At 35.5% G+C, this 20343-nt stretch overlaps 1 protein-coding gene across 13 annotated transcripts in view; it reads right to left on the bottom strand.

Annotated features, from left to right (window-relative positions):
• Positions 1 to 20343, bottom strand: part of Nbea (neurobeachin) — a 646499-nt gene that overhangs the window by 49370 nt on the left and 576786 nt on the right. For all 13 annotated transcript variants that reach the window (XM_048800828.1, XM_048800832.1, XM_048800829.1 and 10 more), the window contains one exon: positions 9977 to 10129. In XM_048800828.1, the coding sequence (XP_048656785.1) occupies positions 9977 to 10129 (153 nt within the window). The remainder of the gene's footprint in view (positions 1 to 9976; positions 10130 to 20343) is intronic.

The raw sequence follows: 20343 nt of genomic DNA, 5'->3' as shown, positions 1-20343 counted from the left end.
GATGACTCTTCACTTTACTCAGGGTAAAAAGGTGAAGTGCTTATGATGGCCTTCAAGTCATGCGATGAGCCCCTGTTATTGTGCTATGTGCCCATTTGCTCACTGCACCCTGACCCACTGGCCTCCTTGTCAACCACATTCCTACCACAGGGACTTGGCTCCAGCTGTTCCCTCTGCCTGCAGTGTTCTCTCCCCAACAGAGTCACTTGGCTCACTCCCTCACCTTCTTCAGGTCTTTGCTCAAATCTCATCTTCAAAGGAAGCAATGCTACCCCTGTCCCCATATTCCTGATCCCTTTATCGTGCAGTACTTCTTTTTAACCATAGCATTAGTCACTTTCTTTCTTTCCTTTTTCTTTTTGGTACCGGAGATTCAGTCCAGAGGCACTCAACCACTGAGCCACATCCCAGCCCTTTTTATTTTGAAACAGGGTCTCACTAAGTTGATTAGGGCCTTGCTAAGTTGCTTAGGCTGGCTTTGGATTTGTGATCCTCCTGCCTCAGCCTCCCTAGATGCTGGGATTTAGGCATGTGCCAGCATGCCAGGCTCATTGATCACTTTCTAAGGTACTAGATATTTTAGTTATTTATTTATTGTTTATTGTATCTCTTGATTGAAACTAAACTGAGTGTGGGCAGGTTTCCTTGTCTGTTCACTGATGTATTGCAAACATGAAAAAGGGTGCCTGGAACACTCAATAGTTATCTGTTGAATTGTAAGAACAATATCAGTGTTCTTTTTTAAACAAGGTGGGTTTTTTAAAACAGTAGAATATATTCCAAATTTCAAAATTTTATCTATGGCAAAAAACTTTTTCTTTGAAATATAAAAATTTCATGAAGTACATAATACTTAAAGCAAAAACACTGAGAATCAGTTTTCTTGCCTCAATACTCTGTGCATGTGCTGCAGTCTGTAAACACTTTGCACTTGGCCTAACGGCAAGTGCTGGGCTGAAGGCTGAATAAGATTATCAGTGCACATCCATGAGAGGCCTTTTGCTAAAACAAATTTTAAAAAGGGTAGATTATGATTGATGAACCCAGCATTAGGATAATGTTATCTGAGATATTTTCTATTTCAGTCCTTTGTCAGGAGGTCAGATTATAATCATGTTAGAACTGAACACAATGCTTTATTAATGTTTCATGAGTAAGTCAGTTGTAATCAGTCTAGCTTTGTGTGGATAAATTAAACCAATTCTTGATGTATAAACTCATTGCATTTAGAAGTTATTAAAATAAATATAGTATACTAAAAGTGACCATATCACTTTTCTGGGTTTTTTAATGAGACCACATTTTCAATTTCATAGCTTCTCAATGAAACAAAAATTCTTCTTATGTATTTATAAAGCATAAATAATTCCAACCAACTATATATGTTACTGTCCATAACTTCAACAACAACATTAACAATGACAATGGATTAAAAGAAATGCATCATTAAAAAAAATCAAAATACTGTTTCATTGCTTAAAATAAGGAAGTAAAATCAGTTCACAGACAAGCAGTGGCTGCTACTACCAATGTATCGAATACCTGTTTGATGCAGCACAGTATAATGAAGCTGAGCATTTAATAATCAATGATACCATCCCTTTCATAATATTATTTTGTCTTCTTTGCCTTGGATTTCTTAATGACAGCTTAAAAGAAGGAGGAGGAAATGCTCATGGATACAGAATACTAATCCACACAAAGAGATAAAGGCTTTTTACTACTGTGAATGTCATTTCTTTGGGATATATGACATTTTCATTTTATACTTTAGGCTCATTACAAAGAACTCCTTCAAATAACTGAAGATAATCCCAGTCCAAATTATAAATATACTAGAGCAAATTTTCTCTAAACCTATTCATGAGAACTAAATCCTATATGAACTACCCAGTCAGTATAAAGTTGGAAACTTTTAATGTTATAAAACAATATTAAAAAATGGTGGTTGTATTCATGAAATCTATTAAGAAGTGTTAAATGCTTCTATATTTTATACTAGTGTCTAAGCTTTGTATATTATAGAAATATACATAAAATATATATCACTTCAGCAAAAATTGAAAATATGTAGATCACTGGTTGGATTTACTAGTTTTAACACAGATGTCTGACACAGTTTCTGCATGAGATCAGTATAACCATACCATCATAGGGTGAGAAAACTGATCACGAGCTAGAGCAGAGGAAAATGAAAAGATACTCTGAAGGAGAATGTGGAGTTGGAGAAAAGCAGTAAAGTAACACTGAGGAGCAGCTGCAGAGACACAGCACGTCTGATGTGACATCTTCTCGTATCTCTACGCTTGAAACTGTTCCTAGAGGCAGCACTTTGGGTTTTCTCTTTTGCTGTAATTCCAAACAAACAATGACTACCTTACTGGCTGCTAGTACATGTGGGAGTTTCCCTTTCTGTTCTGTAGGGTCCCTTCAAGTAAGATCTAAGAGAAGAACACAGAAAGAAGAAACACTTCTCAAGTACCCATTAAGTGCTAGGCACTTCCTGCAGATGATTCATTTAACCTGGTACTGCTTCTGGGTGATGGAGAGAGCAAATACTGAGGGAGTTAAATATTTATTGACACAACTTACACAAATATTTATTTTTAAAGTCTTCTACTCCATGTAGTAAAGATTACTTCACAAGTCTTTCCAGATTTCACTAATAACAGGAATTTGGTTTAGGACAGAGAAGAACCTCATGCTCTGCTTCTTCCATTTCTTCATGAATACAAGTTGGAACTCATTACTTACAATAAAAATGCATTATTTATTTCAGAAAATACTTTATAATTTTCAGATATTAACAAGCTCCGATCTAAATTGCTGAGGCTGGCTTTGAACTTGTGATCCTTCTGCCTCAGCCTCTGGAACCTTTGGGATTACAGGCATGTGCCATTGTGCCTGCACCATCTCTAATAATTTAGTCAGTTGTGAAACTTAATTCTTTTGAATATGTGAGAACAAACCTTGAAGTGACTGTAACTTCTCCCAGTCATATGTTGTCGTTACAGTTGCTAGTACATTTCGGATGCCTGACTTGAGAAATAGGCATGTTTAGGAAACTATATAGCAAGGCTTATGTTTGAGAAGCATGTCATTTTGCTTTGCTTAAAATCTGCTCAGCAGTACTTCAGCTGTTAAAAAGATAAGATACGCAGGTACGAAGTATAACATGAGTCAGTTCTTGAATTGGTAATGTTAGTATCAGGACTAAATTGTTCTATTTGATTTAATTACAATTGAAGTACCTGCAGCAATTATAAATAAAAATAATTTGTTATTCAAATTTTATGTACATGATTTTACTCTATTAAAGTAAGAGGGAAAAACTATTGAAAGCTTAAACTGTCTTAATGGTGTTATATCATTTCTTAGGATGTTCCTTTTGACAAATAATCTATTAATTCTCTTATTAAAATCCAAACGATATGAAACTGTTTGGTGGGAATCAGGTGTTTTAAAGGGATTTTGATGAACCTATGTGGTGCTCATATGAGTAATGAGATATGCAGAGAGCCATTAATGAAAACCAAATTGTAAGTCTGGGTCACAATTAGGTGTCTGGAACACATCCATGCCCACAGATGGTTTGCAAATGTCAAACAGGTTCTATTCCAAAGTTCCCTTATAACTTGGTGATTGAAACACGTATTGTAGTAGAAATGGTATTACTCAAATGGATTGGTTTTCAAGTCAATCTATAAAGCTGTAAGTAATTGAAAATGCAGGTGAAGTTTTAAAAGCTACATGTGGGTCTGGGGAATGCTGCATTCACAGTTGCAATCTGCGATGCCAGGCGCAGCCAGCTAGAAAGCATCTGGGTTCAGACCATCCACCAGCCACTTTGGCTTTCTGGGCTTCAGCCTCCTCATTCAAGTAAAAGGTCCCTTTCAGCTGTAAAATCCTGTGATTCCTCCATTTGTAAAAGTCAAGGAAACACCCCTCCTCTCACACTTTTCACTCACTAAACTAGAAGCCAAGATTTTCCTAGCTGTGAAAGGAAATCTAACAGTGTGAAGCTAGCAGATGACAAAGGTAAAAATGGGGGCCACTTGTCAGGTGTGAAGAGCCCCAGGTGTTGGACCATGCTATTGGTCTAGGGCCACTTCCCACTCATCTCTCTTTTCTTCCATTCACCCCATGGAACTAGCTTCTGGCTTCCTTCCCTTCTCTTTCGCCCTCTATCTCTACAGCTACTCTGGCCACTACTTATTTCTCCTGGAGATAGTGTATAAGAACACTGCTGCTTTGCTAAGTAGATGGAATGTGGTAAGTTAAATTACCTCACTGGGTTTCAGGTTATATTTTCGTCAGAAGGTTTTTTTGAGGATTATAATAATGATGCACCAATGTTCTGGCACAGTGTCTGGCAAAGAATTAAAAATCAAAAATGGCCTAGCAATAAGCACTATTGTCATTATTTTATCTTGGTCAACTTTTATGTTGAGATGACTTGAGACAACCACTGTGGTATGACATAAAGTGACTAAGATTAAGGTGTCCATCCTGATTTGCAGCAGTTGTCAGCAGCAAGTCTTGGATTGAGGGAAATAGAAAAACAATTGTCAGCAGCTGCGCCAGGGAGCCAGCTGGCTGTAGGTAAGAAGAGGTGTAAGCTACATACTGTCTGTGGAAACATTTCATTTACTAAAGGCAGAGTTTTGTCACTTCGTCTTTCAGTACGTAATTCCCAAACCTGGAATCCATCAGACAATGGTCAAATGAAACCCAGGTAGAAGCTAAAGTCACTTTCTAGCAGAGTTAAAAAGTTAACATTTCCTCTAGGGCCTTGCTCAGCAATTGACTGATTCTTCATCATAAAGCACTGATAAGTAGAGTTATTTGGTTTTATAGCTTGGAAGAACTCATAAGCAGCAAACTATAACCAGTATGTTGTTAAATGGAGCTACGGGGATACTGACAATCTGAAAAAGAAAAATAGATCTGAAGTTCTATCACTTTATAAAATAATAATAGGTATTTAGGATAATAAACTTGATTTAAGAGAAGAATTCAGTTTTATCCATTGTATACGAGGGTAAGGAACCAGGTGATCAACTTTAGAAAGATAATCATAATAGTGCTTCAAAAAGATCTCACTTGGGGCTAGGGTTGTAGCTCAGTGGTAGAGTGCTTGCCTAGCACGTGTGAGGCACTGACTTCAATCCTCAGCACCACATAAAATTAAATCAATTTTAAGAAGTTATTTTAAAAATCTCACTTATAGAAAACCCAGAAACATCATTTATTTGGCAATTTTATATAGTTGGATTGCATTCACATCCAACATGTTCAATGAAACATTGTAATTTTTTCTACAGATATAGTCAAGATTATGGTCTTTCTTATTTACTTTATGCCAATACTAATTTTATAATGTTTTCTCATCCATAATAATTAATAAATGTTTCTACATTAAAAAAAATCTGTGTATGATGCTGCCCTGGGGCTTGGTTTGTAGAAGCATGACTGCCTTTTCTATTTCAATTAGGTTTATCAGTAATAAAATTATTAATTCTTTGAGCACATAATCTTCTTTGATTAATGAAGAACACAGGTTGTGTCTATAATAAATCACTTCTTATTGCTTTATTAAGATATATCTAAAATGTTCTAGCATCTAATTAAAACATGAAGAGATGCTCAACATCATTGTCATTAGAGAAATGTAAATTAAAATTGTAATAAGATATTATTTCATGTCCACCAGAATGGCGGTAATAAAAATATTTAGGTAATAACAAGTGATGGTGAGAATATGGATGAACTAGAATGGTCATACACTGTACATGGGCATATAAAGTAACAGTTACTTTGGAAAACACTTTGGTGGTTTCCTAAATAGTTAAATGTACTACATGAGTCAGCTATTCCATTCCATTCCATATACACCAAATAAATGAAAACCTGTATTCATACAGAAACTTTTATGTGAATGTTCATAGCAGCATTAATCATAATAGCTCCAAAGAGGAAACAACTCAAATGTTCATCTACTAATGAATGAATTACAATATGTGATATTCCCTACAATGAAATACTATTGCACAAAAAGTAGAACAAAGAACTGATACATGATATAAGATGGATGGGTCTCAAAGACTATGCTCAGTGAAAGAAGCCAAACCAAAAGGAAGACATTGTCTGGTTCTTTTTGTATGAAATATTCACAGTAGATTACTGGTTGCTTGCAGTTGGAGTTGGGTGTGAGATTGCTTTGGGGTGATGGGATACTGTAAAATTAGGCTGTGGTGATAGTCTTACATCTCTACAAAATTACTGAAAAGTAATTAAATTGTATATTGAAAACAAGTGAATTTTGTGATATGAATGCTATCTTAATACAGTTGTTAAAAATATCCTGACATGGGCTGGGGATGTGGCTCAAGTGGTAGCGTGCTCGCCTAGCATGCGTGCGGCACTGGGTTTGATCCTCAGGACCACATACAAATAAAGATGTTGTGTCCGCCGAAAACTGAAAAATAAATATTAAAAAATTCTCTCTCTCTCTCTATCTCTAAAAAAAAAATCCTGACATCATACTACAACAGCAAGAGAATGACTGTTACTTTTATCAGCAATTTGTTCCTTTTTGTTGCTAGCTCATGCCCCATTACATGGCTGTCCCACAGTTTGTTTATTCATTTACCAGGTGAGGAACATCTAAGTAGATTTTGGGTTCTGATGAAAATGAATAAGCCACTATAAACTTTCATCCACTTTTAGAATATAGTAAATTTTCATTTTCTCTTGGGGCAATACTGAGTAGAGGGATTATGGGTTATATGGTAAGTATTTTTTACAAGAAACTATCAAACTGTTTTCTGCCAGCAAGGTCTGTGTGTCTCTGTTGCTGTGCATCTTCACCAGTGCTTGCAATGTCAAGTGCTTTTTTTTTTTTTTTAAACCATGCTAATATGTAGTGGTATCTCACTGTGATTTTAATTAGATTAATTGATTTTATTTTTGGATTAGTTTTTGATATGGCACATCCTTTCATGTGCTTATCTGTCCTCTGTACATCCTTTTGTTAAAGATATTTTCCTTTTATAAAAACTATTTTTCTAATGATTATTTTATTTTTGATTTTATATATAATAAATGCTCTTCATATATGTTAGATTTAGTCTTTTATTGGATGTGTTTTTAAAAATATTTTCCTAGTCTCTGGTATATCTTTCAATGCTTTTAAGTAGCATTTTACAAAGAAAAAATTTTAATAAAGTCCATTTATCAATGTTTTCATTTATGACTTATATTTTCTTGTCATATCTAAGACATCTTTGCCTAAGGATATACAAGGTCACAAAGACTATCTCCTCTGTGTTTTCTTCTAGAAGTTTTATAGACTTAGGTTTTATATTTAGGTCCAATGATCCATTTTGAGTTAATTTTTTTTATACGGAGTGAGGGAAGGACAAAGGTATCCATCCCTTTTTTACATACAGATATGCAGCTTTTCCAGGACTGGTTGCTGAATGTCAATTTTGCCTTAAAGCCTTGATTTGCTATTTTTATTATTCAAGTAAATTAATGAATAGATTAAAAAGCGGAGAAGAAAGTGAGCTATAGGCATAGAGGATGATGAGGAGGATTCATTCATTTTGACTGATTTGGACCAAACTGTTCTATATACTGACACATATGAGATTATTACCAACATGACTCATTCATTCACTCAATGTTACAGTTTGGATCTGGACTATCCAACAAAAACTCACATGTTGAAAGCTTGGTCCCCAGTGCAGAAATACTCGGAGGTGGAGCTTTTAGACAATAATTGGGTCATGAGGCACCTGATTTCACCACTGATCAAAAGGATTCAATAGCTGAATGGAGGAGGTAAGACAGTTGGAGGAAGGCTAAACTATTCTGGGATACTAGTATAAGTCCTAAAAAAGGTTTATCATGTCTCCTAACCCTTTTTCCTTCTCTCTGTTGCTTAGTGAGCAGTTTTCCTCTGCTATGCCATCCTGACATGGTGTTCTGTCTCACCTTAAGCCCAGAGGGATGCAACTGGACACCATTGACTGACTCCTCTGAAATGGTGAGCTAAACTAAATCTTCCCTTCTCTAAGTTGTTCCTGTCAAGTATTTGATCACAGAGACAAAAGCTGACTTACACACTCAGCAAATGTTTACTAATCAACTGTTATGTAAAACAGGCACAATTCTGGGCTCTGGAGTTCTGGGATCTAGGGTTGAATTGGTAGATCTGGTACCCTTACATGGCTATTATAGCAAATATTCAAGTATGAAAGGATAATGTGGTAGCATATGACCCCAATTCTAATAGAAAATAGAGATTTTTAGAAGTATGAGTTACTGAAGTATAAATCCTTCATATTAAACACATAAATTGAAGCAATAATCTATTGTTCAAGCAGACAGTGTGAAATAACTCCAAATATCTGAAAGTGCCAATTTACAGATTGAGAAGTGAGAGGGAATATACATAAAATTTATGCAATACATGAGATTACCTCAAAATGGGGAGACCAAACTGTAGATATGGTACTTTTATTTATTTATTTATTTTTTAAAAAATATTTATTTAGTTAGTTAGTTTTTGGCGGACACAACATCTTTGTTGGTATGTGGTGCTGAGGATCGAACCCGGGCCGCACGCATGCCAGGCCAGCGCGCTACCGCTTGAGCCACATCCCCAGCCCCATATGGTACTTTTAAAGACGGGGCTATTTATATCAGCAACAACTTTGTAAAATAAAGTATATTAAAAGTAGAATATTTCTTAGATACAGAAAATAGAGCTTCAAAATAGAAAGGAAAATATGACCAACAATAAAGTACAAAAAATGTGATATAATGTTGGAGAAGGGGGCAGAGAATACATATGTATAATTCTGTTAATGTAAAATGTCCAGAAAAGGCATAGAGATTGAAAGAAAGTAGAGATAGAAAGTAGATTAGTAGTTGCTTAGGGCTGCCTGAGGGGATGAGGAAGTTAGAGAGAACAGGGTGAGATGCTAACAGATCTGAAGTTTCTTTATGGAGTGATTACAATGCTCTAAAATTGCTGTGGTAAGGGTTGTACAACTCTGTGAATGGGTTAAAATCCATTGATTTTTTTCGGTGGGTAGATTATATGGTATGTGAATTATTTCAATAAAGCACTTACAAAAAGGGATTAAGGCTATGTGAGTCCGATTACAATATGTTAAACATATTTCAATTCTGAATCAAAATAAACTATAAAAACAAAATAAAATGGATTTATGAGACAGTTGGAAAAACTTGGGAGTGAAATAGGATTAAAGACATATTTTAGGTCATTGGTTTTACTGGTATAATTCCTCAAATGACCATGAATAAAAGTACAGGAGAGGGGGTGTTTTTTAAGTGGCTCGTTTCCATGTACCATAACCACACTGGGTAAAAATATATTGAAATCTATAAAATTTCCACATGCAAACATTCTATTTACACATTTCTTATTTGAACACCCAGACATCTGTCATACAGAGTAAAAAGAATGTTTATGAGATGGGTGTTCTCTTACAGCCAAGCATATTACATCATAAGGTATGTGTTTCACAGCTTAAATTTCCTATATATAAATATGCTCCAAATGTAATTTTTCTTGTTTTAAATATTTTTACATGTGAGAAAATGTATGGGTATGCTGGCTACAGTAGATGAAAATGAGGAATGGGCATGTATTTTAAGAACTCTGTAATATGTAATATTAGTCAACAGATGTTCATCTGATTGCATTCTCCTAAGGGAGTAAATATAACTGAATTGCCATTCCTTGATTAGTTCTCATGAAAGGAAATCCACTCAACAACAAAGAACACTGTCAGAAGACCACAGTAATATGTTTGCTTGCTTTATTTTTTTTAATTCTAATCTTAAATTTTAGATGTTAAGTGGCATCTGTAATAGTTACAAACAAAACTATGGAATATTTTAACTTCCTGATGATTGCTCAAACAAAACCCAAACCTCTTACCATCCTGTTGATCCGTACAAAGTCTTCAGGTTTTTTTGCCCAAGGGGGAAGATCAACATCATTTACCACTACTTCATCTTCTCTGACACCAAGATTATATCCATTACTGTTGACAAACATTTCTGGTAGGTAGTAGAACTCTGGAATTAGTTCCTGCCAGGATTAAAAAATATAGCATATTAAACCATTGTATAAAAAGCAATTTAAGAAATCTATTACCTTATCACTTACTAACTATAAATGGAATTAAATACTTTCTTTACCTAATGGCAAGATTTTAGTCCTTATGTCTTCATTTTATTTAAGAGTCTGAGAATATTAAACATTTCTCTTGAATAACTTTTGATTATAATGTGCAATATTTTAAAATATCACCCATTTTCAATTTTATTTTGTCACAAATTAATTAAGAGAAACAGGCATATAAATTAATAATGGTTCATAAGACATTAGTGAACAAATATGTAAAGCTACATTGACCAGTGTAGGTACTTAAACAACTTTTAAGTCTTAATGAATTATCCCCAAGTTAAAAGAATCACACAATATTTTCTACTTTTTAATTTTTTAAACCACACTGGTAATTACTAGACATGATGTTTATAAGGAGATTCATAGCTTTATTTTTTGACTTGACCAAATTCTTTCTTTTCTTTCTTTCTGCAGTGCTGGGGATGAAACCCAAGGTTCTTGCACATACTAGGCAAATGCTTTGCCACTGAGCTATACCCTAACCCCAAATAAAGTAGTTACTTATACATATCACTGAAGGTAGTGAAGAGATGATATGTAATATTGTAATCAGTTTTAAAGATTTAGTGTATGCCACTGGAATGTAGGTTATTAAAAATTGGATGCAAAGATAACTTATGTGTGGTTCATTATATCTAAATGAGGTTTTATGTTACCTTATAAAAAAATCTGATATAGAAAAAAAAATGATTCTAAGACCCTAAAATTTTTTACTTTTATGTAAGTAGGATAAAATGAAAAACAAAATAAAACAACTGTAGTTTTTATGTACACCATCAATATAATCTTTTTTAAAATGTCAAGATAAGGGTTAAATTAACTTTCAATTGCACTGTGAAAAGCATACAGCATTTATTCATGTAATCTGATCAACACTGATGGGCATAGCACCTGAAATTGAATCTCACTGTGGTCTTCTCTAGGGATGTACAGAAAAAAAAAATTAAAAACACCAGGCACTGAGACCTTCAAATAAATTGCGTCCTCAATTTTCTAAGAAAAACACAAAAGAAAGTTTTTCCCCCATGGGTTCTCCCATTAAAACCAACATATATGTTACAGTACAAGTGGGTACTTACATCAGTAATGTTCTGTGTGAATTTGATCATGATCCCTTCTTACCATAATTGTGAACCATAAGAAAAGTATAATTGTGTTTATTTTGTCTAGCATTGTGGTATCATAAACAGGTTTATATAAACAGGTTTTCTGGATAAATGGAGACTAGTATTTTAAGAATCAGAATTTTCTTCTAAATAAAATATTTAAATAGAAATCTTTCTAAAATCTTTTACACAAATTCCCTTTCATTTACTTATTCACAAAGAAAAGGTTTGAGTTCCAGACACTGTGAAGGGTACTCAAAACAAAAATGGATAAGTGATGGCCCTCATATCAGGTAACTCAAAGCATAAAGGGGTGATGTATAAATAGGTGGTTATAATGTACAGCAATAACAGCTGTGGAAGGAGTAGGCAAAGAGGAGCAGGGAACCAATTGAGTCATTTGAGCAGATCATGGCTAAGATGAGATCAGGGGAAGAGGCACAGGGGACTCTCAGGGAGCACCATCGAGGAGTGGTAAGAAATTGAGTAGAGTGGAGGATAGGAAATATGGGTGGGTCGATCTGGACGAGGAGAGGAGATGGTAGGAGTTTTAGGGAAGATGATGAGGAAGTTTTGTAAAGGCTAGGCTATTTGTATTTCATCTTACAGACAACCAACATTTTAAAGAAGTTATTGTTTTACAAGAAGACACTGGGTGACAAAGTAGAAGGTGTACTGAAAAGGAGGGAGACTGTCTCTGTGGGGAAGAGGGAAGGGAGAGGGGCTGCTGTGAGGTGTGGAGTTAGAGGATATATGTGCTCTCTGTCAAGGGGCAAGGATCTACAACAGAGCTACCAGTCAGCCAGGGGGGATGGAGAAGGTCAGGGGCCCCAGCATTCCCAGAAAGTGAGGGAATTAGATGGCTCATGCTGAGGGGAAAATATATGCTCAGGATCAACTATGTAGGAGATGTCCACACCACAATGAACTGTGTGGAAAAGGGGGTACAGTGAAATTAATATAAGTGAAGAACATTTTCAATGGCCTGAATGTGGAAGGGGAAGGGAGAAGGGGCTTAAAGAAAAGCTATAAGGTAAACAAACCTGCTTATTGCCAATAATGAGAGGGCTTAATTGAAGAATAGGACAGGGGTTAAAGTGTGCTTCAGCAATACTCTATCAGCAACGATTATAATGTGCTTGATTTCCCAGCAGGGCAAGCGTGGCAGTGTAAGTCAGTCACTGAAGGAGCAATCTGGTAAAAGTGTATGATCACTGATTAGAAGGTAGAAGTAAGAAATCACTCTTTCCTGAGGTATTTGTACCCAATAAGAAATGCATAATTATCATCTTATAATTTCAAAGTATTCATATAAAACAAAGTTTTCTTCTGATCTTACTCCCACTCTTCAGAGAAAATTAGTAAATTGTATAGAGAAGGCAAAGACCAATGACTTTTGCACATGACCGACTCTTAATATGACGCTGAATTACATTAACATCCCGAAAGGGACAAAAGGGGGAAAGACAGGTACACTCAAGCTGCTGCTTAACTTGGAGGGGAACTATACGTAATAGACTCACATAAGTCAGGGATTGTCCTTATTGCCTTTCTTCAGTTATCTGTGCTCATGTCCTATGATAAAAAGAGGCAATAGGCTTTCTGGAGGACAGAGAAGGATATACATCCATAGCATGGATTTAGTTCATTTAAACAGCCCAAAGAGTCTCAATTTATCTTCTACCAACTTGGTACTGTATATTTTTCACTTAGTATTTCCCATTCTTTCCTGTGTTGCAGGATCAGGTGTTTATTATTAACCTACTTAATATAAACCTTATAAACCTACTTAAAACTATAATATAGTTTTACTGAATGACATTATGTTAAATTCATGAAGGCACAAAAACATAGGATTTAATATCAATAATATTTCAGACAAAAGCAAAATTCCAAGCCTTATTTTGTGAGGTTTGTATTTTGTTGAATCCTTCCCAGCTCCTGGTGCTCTATTTCCCACGTAGAAGGTGCTCATTAAATATTAAACTGCTGAAGATATTAGATGAAGTTATTTTAATATCACCAGAACTCTTCTGGGGAAAGTGTGTATGGCTGGAAGAATGCCTCAAGATACGAGAAGAGGCAATGAAGAACTTTATTAAATACAAGAAGAACAAACCTGGAAACAAAATCTCCACTTTTGGAGGGGAAACTTTTGCAGTTTGAAAAATGTTACCTTGCTTATTGTATCGGTGTTAAAAAGGTTCTAAAGTGTTAAAGAGATCAATTTAAATACAGATAAGAACTGGCCCCAGTCAGAGTCTCCCTGGATGTTCCTCTGGAGCACCCATCCCTTGCAGTTCTAAATCTCCACCAGGCACATCTTTCTCAGCCTCACTTTGTTCTCCTTGGTGATGGGCAGCTTTTAGTGCTCTTCTTTCTTCACTGTTTACATTAAAATGAAATAGGTCTTACTTCGGTCACTTCAGGAGTTTGGGAACAATTTTTCTGGCAATTTTAAAATCAACTTTTTCCTTTTCTCTCTTCCTTCCTTCTCTTCCTTTCCTTCTCTTTCCTTTTTTCCCCCTTTCCCCTTCCTCCCTTCCTTCTCTTTCCTTTGAGTGGGGGGGACAGGTGGTGCTAGGAATTGAACCCAGGGCCTCACACATGCTGAACATGCATTCTACCACTGAGTTACATCCCAAACCCTAAGAAACCAAGCTTGGGACTCCTTAAGCCTACGTTCCCTTCTCTTCTATTGTGATTTTTTGAAAAAATGTATTTGTTCTTTCTAGTTATACATGACAATAGAGTTCTATTGTGATTTTAAAAGTAGCAACTCAGGAAGGAAATGGGTGGGGGAGAGGCAAGAAAGGGAGGGAAATAGGGGGTGGGGGTGGGAGGTGGGTGGGGGGGTGGGGGTGAATATGAATATGATCAAAGTATGTTATATAGCAAAATGAAACCCATTATTCTATATAATTAATATGAATTAATAAAAAATAAAGTAGCAATCCAATCATACATGACTTTACTTTGGTTTAGCTTTCTGTATGACAATTATTATTATTTTAGTATTTAGGAATGTTTACATGTTCCACAATAATAAAAATTCCAGGATGAATTGTCTATTTTGTTCACCTGTTACTTGTTGCAACTCATTTGCTAAAAAAATGGTGCCTGACTCATGATACATACTCCAGAAATATTTGTGAAATTAAAAATGAAGCAAGTATTGCTATGTTTACTGTGTCTTGAGTTTTAGGCATAAAATACTGATAAAAATATTGAAGGCCCTGTTTTTCACATTGCATTTTTAAAACAGGAGAATCTTGGGCTGTCAATTAGTTGAAGAGGCTGGATACGCAGCAGTTTGGGGATGGTTCCTTCTTCTACCTTCTGATGCTACTTTATGTGTGTCAGAATCAAAGAGATGTGACTTTAAGTGCAGACTTCCTGCTACCTTGGACAAGTTTCTTAATCTTAAAAGTCAGTGTCTTTTTCAAAATGGTGATGATGCAATGGAATTTTATTCAACCATAAAGAAGAATGAGACTTGTGCTTTCTGCTAAGGAAATTTCCAGGAAGAATGGTAAAAGTGACTAGTGGTTTCTGTTAATGGTGTATGGATATGGTATTGAAAGACAGGATGTGATAAGAAAGAAACTATGAAGTTTTGAAGCAATAATATTAGGAAATACAAGGGCTTAGGACAATCTCTTCAGATGGCAAAAGATGCTCAAAATAAGATACAGGTTGGGGACAAGAATCAATTGAAGATGTTGCAAATAAAATAAAACCATAGGGTGAAGCTTAAGAACAGGTGTGCCCTGTGCCTACTAGAAGAAAAAGTAAGCCAATTCTCCATAATGTCGGTTTAGGAACCGAATTCCTCAACAAGACTCCTTAAACACAAGAAGTAAAATCAAGAATCAATAAATGGGAAATACTTCACTGGAGGTAGGGCATTTGAGCAGATTATGGCTAAGATGAAGAACAGGGGAAGAGGAAAAGATAGAATGAATCAGACATAACTTTCCTATGTTCATATATGAATGCACAACCAATGTAATTCCACATCATGTACAACCACAAAAATGGGAATTTACACTCTATGCATATGATATGCCAAAATACATTCTACTGTCATATATGACTAAAAATAACAAATAAAAAAAATAAAAAAGGAATATGGTGTAGCTGAAAATCCCCCTTATAAAATCTCAGCAAAATTTAGGGTAGTGTTTTACCGACTTACATAGCTAAAAGATTCTAAGAATTATAAGAGTATTATAAATAATATTCAAATTTATAGCCTGAAACAGAGAGTATCCTGTCTCAAAACGATTTGCATGATTTTTTTTCTAGTAGAGAATTATAATTTAGTATGCATGAAGGGCACCTACTTTTCTAATTTCTGGACCAACTTAGGTAAAAGAGGCCTTGGCTTACCTTTCTATGTCAAGAAGCAAGTGAGAAAGCTACTCAGTTACAAGTAAGAACTACTCATTTTGAAAGAGGGAATGATTTAGAGGGCGAAGCTTAAGGACCCAGAGGTAACTAAGAGTCATGGAGAGCAGTGACTGGGGAACCATGCCCAGATAGCAGTACCAAGCCCTAATCCAGTACAGTCTCTGCCTCTGAAGCTGACCCCATGTGCCTAGCTGTATTTCAGAATTGCTACAAATCAGCAGGTGCCTTCCACAATCTCCCCTCTTTGAACAGCTTGTCTACTGAGATTCCCCTGTTGCTGTCTTAGGACTGTATGCTGAGTGTACTTGTTCTTTTTTGGTTTCCAGGTCTCCAAATTAGGAATGGTTGTGTCTTATCCACATCCGGACCTGGCATAGATCATAACATACTAGATTCTGATACAACACTGGAATGAAACTTGTGGGGAAAAAGTTGAATATATTTTACATGGAGGAAGGATGCAAATTGTGACAGGATAGAAGACCACAACAGACTGTTTCCAAAGATGGCCACAAGAATCCCTCTAGCTTCCATGTCTTTTTGAAATGTGACTTTGCTGATTGTTTCATCAGGAAGTGGAGTCCCCTTCTCTTCCTCCTCAATCCGTCTTGTCCTATGACTTGCTTTGACCAAAAGAATGCTGTGGAGGAAATACTGTGTGACTTCTATGCAGACATTAATTGGTCTTGCAGCTCTCTCTTTCTCTCTCTCTCTTATCATATTGGTAGCTAGCTACCAGGGCAAAGTATGGTTTTAGTTATACATGACAATAGCATTCTATTGTGATTTTAAAAGATCGTGCTAGAAATCCCATGGAAAGACAAATAGCACTAGTCAGCCCTACACTGTTCTAGCCAGCTTGCTAAGGTGCCAGACAAGTAAATGGAATCATTTTGAATTTTCCAGTTCTAGATCGGATGCCTGGCTAACCCAACAGAGACCAGACAAGCTGTATCTGCTGAGTCCTGATCCAACTGCAGAACTGTGAGGATGTAAATTATTATTATTATTATTTTTAAGATACTATGTTTTGTTTTTAAGATACTATGTTAGTTATTCAATAATAAATGACTAGACTATTACTTGACCAGTCACTTACTCAAAAACAGTCAAAATGGCTGGATATGATTATACTGTCATGCTGAGAATGAAAACAGCTTGCCATCCAGTGGACAAAGCACTGGAAATAACTGAGAAGACAAAATGCTGGTCTGGCTTCCTTATCACCTGCCTACTTGTGGGCTCAGATAAGTCACTTGAGCTCTGGGAACCTCCTTTAAAGAACAGGGACTGCATTTGAGGACTGTATCAAATCGTTGTACCAACAACAAAGCATGTTTGAAAAATGTTAAGTATTATTCAAAAGGAATGAGGGCCACTATTATAACTTGTGAGTGTGCTCCTATCACAGGCACATTAGACACTGGCTTGCCTACTGAAGACAACTGCTGTTCTGCTTACTCTCTTCCCATTGAGACATTGCCGTTAATCAGCTTCTCCTAAGGAAAAGGGTCCAAGTAGTTTAAAATTTTCTAAATGAAAAACTGCAGAAAGACGCAGAGTATTATTACAGAAATGGCAAAATGAATATTGTAACAGGCATTTTGTGTCTGCAAATGTGATTTCTAGTTTATTTTAACAGCTATACTAAAACCCTACGGTACAGTTAATAGCATTATATGCGTTCTGTCAAAAAATAAGAAAATATCCTCAAATACAATTTCTAATTTATAAGCTATGACAAGTTCAAGCTGCTGAGAAATTGACTTGAAAGTATGCCTTAGAATGATAGAAGACCACTATTAACACTATCATAATTGTATACCTATTGCATCAAATCTGACATTTCAGCTTAATATATTTCGCTGAGAGAGCATACCATTTTATGGCTTCCTAGTGAAATCAAATCCAACCCAGACGTTTTCACTTTTCTAATATAATTCACTGCAAGGTTTTAAAGCTGCCATCTCTTTTCTTCCCCCCTTTTCAAAAGATTGATGTCTGGGTATTCGTTAATTCCATGAGAGCTCATAATGGGTCACTGAGTCAGTGGTGAGCACCTCCATTAACTGCATTAATTTACACTATGTCACCTTAATGACGTTTTGTCACAGCTACCTTTTCTGACATCTACATAGCTAATCAAAAAGTAATATAACAACTTTTGAAGGCATTAAGGGAAATTAGTATAAGAACTTTTGTAAGGTACATGTCATTGCCAGAACTACCATCTAGAGGAAAGAAATAGAAAAAATAAAAATAACGTAAAAACTAACTGGCTTCACTCAACTCTGGAGACCTCTCTCCTGAGGGGTCACTACAGCAGCACTCTTTCTTCCCCAGCTTGTGTTCATTAGCACAGGAAGAGACTGACATTAATAGAGAGAGACAGAATAAAACCATCTACTGCATTCTGGTTCTCTCCCACAGGATTGTCTAAGTTAGTAGATATTGCAGAGATATTTACTTTTCTTCTCTGGAAATGAAAATATATTTCCTTAAAAATATATGAAATGCTATATTATAGCTTTGGGATAGGAAATAAAAAGCTTAGGTTTTAACACACAGTAAAATGATTCATGTTTTTTGAGACATTCTTCTCTAGTAAATTAGTAATTATCTTAGAATGAAATAATACTATATACTTTAAATCAATATGTGTAATCACAAATTCAGGAAAATTTCAACATATCACTAGATATTCCAAGAAAATTTGTCTCTAATATTGCTGTCATAGAGACCCAGATTCTGATGCTAAAAAGGAAAATGGAAAGATGGATATATGTGGCTGGACATACACACACACAAACTCACTCAGCTGAAACATAAAACTAAAAGACTGAAAAACCATACTTGCAGTGCAACTTTCTGCAATTTCAAAGATCCCTTTCAAATAATCAAGAATAAGATGAGCAAAAGATACATGTCATTTTACAAATCAGTAATATGCAAAAAGTGCTGAACATCACTAAAAGAAATGCAAACCAATACAATGATGACTCCAGTTTTCACTTCCTATATTAGTTACAGTTTATTGCAATAGTGATGACCGGGGAATGCTGCTATAGCAATAATACAACATAATTCTTTGGGGATGATGGTTTGGCAACATATTAACAAATTAAAAATGTATATGTACATAGCCTTTGAGCCAAAGGTTGTATTAATAGGAATTAACCTTTGCATACGCACACAAGGTTCACTGAGATGTCGGTGTGCACGGATGTTCACAGCAGTCTTGAGCATAACAATAACAATCACAGAGAAAGACAAACACTCCATCAACAGAAGACTGCATAAATATTATATATGTATGTAGTGTGCAGCCTTTAAAAGGACAGGGGTAGGTCTACACAGAAAGATATACACTATGAAAGGTTCAGGGTGGTGGCATGAGAGAACTGAAAATGAGAGCAATCTGTGTAATGTCAAGCTGGGGAAATGAGCTCCTTATGAACCAATTAAGTCTCAGGGGGGAAACACAGTACATGCGTGTTCACTGCAGCTGGTTAGCATGAAAAACAAAAAGCTCCCAAGTTAGTGATAAACACCTTGATTTTTGTTCTTGATGATGTGACCTCAGGAGCTCAGGTAGCACAATCAGTAACGGAAGGTGAACATTTCTGAAATGGTTCTAAACAGGAAAACTTCCTGGAGAATTTAGAGGAATAAGCCTGGTATGGAAATGGGTCACCAGAGACTGAAATGTAACTTTATGAGATATCTGGTGATCTAAAGAATTAATAAAGTCCTCAGGTTAGGAAGGAAAGCTAAAACTGATTTACATATAAAAATTAGGATGTCTCCAGTATTTATGAGGGCAGGTGAACATGAATCTTTAAGTTGAAAAGCCAATTTTCTTTCTTGTAATGATGTCAAGTTATAGTGAGGAGGCACTTTCACTTGAAATAGTTTGATATAATAAAGATACAGTTCTGATTTAAATATAAACAATGTCAAATGTGATAAGCCTTCAATTATAGACAGGAATATTTAATTCACAAATTACTGTTGAGTGCTTTTTATAAACATTATATTAATTTGAGATTCTATGGATCAATGAGGGTCTATTGTCTCCCATTTTGTTTCTCATATGCGAAGTATTATTAAATAAGAAACAAATTCCTTCCTTGATTTAATTGGTAGTAAATCAATCTAAAATGATGGTTTATGAATATTTTAGAGTATTAAGTCCTCAGAAAAGTTACAAGACTATTAAAAGAAAATTATGAATCTTAAGAACTTAATAAGGGTGCAGGTTAAATTCTCTAAGCATGAGTATGTTGTATGTATAAATTAATATTCACTTAGGTAAAAGTTTGATAGCAACAACAACAACAACAACAAAAACACAGGGATGTGCTATACTCTGCTTGGCTCCCACCTCCTTTGTTTTCTGCTTTGGAAAAAGAAATGAACAAAAGTTGTGTTCATTCAGTTTTCTTTCTAGTAATTGTCTTTATAAATATTTTAGAATAGAAAAGCACACATATGTAAATTTGACTTGACCTTACTGCTTTTTGTTGGATCAGAACCCTAAATGATACTATGACATTTTTATGCTGAGTGACAGTTATGGGAAAAAACTTGCCTTGA

The sequence above is a fragment of the Marmota marmota genome, unplaced genomic scaffold, assembly GCF_001458135.2.
Source record: "Marmota marmota marmota unplaced genomic scaffold, marMar, whole genome shotgun sequence".
Classification (NCBI taxonomy): Eukaryota; Metazoa; Chordata; class Mammalia; order Rodentia; family Sciuridae; genus Marmota; species Marmota marmota.
The sequence above is the reverse complement of the archived record's forward strand: the minus strand, read 5'-3'. Positions and strand labels throughout refer to the sequence as shown.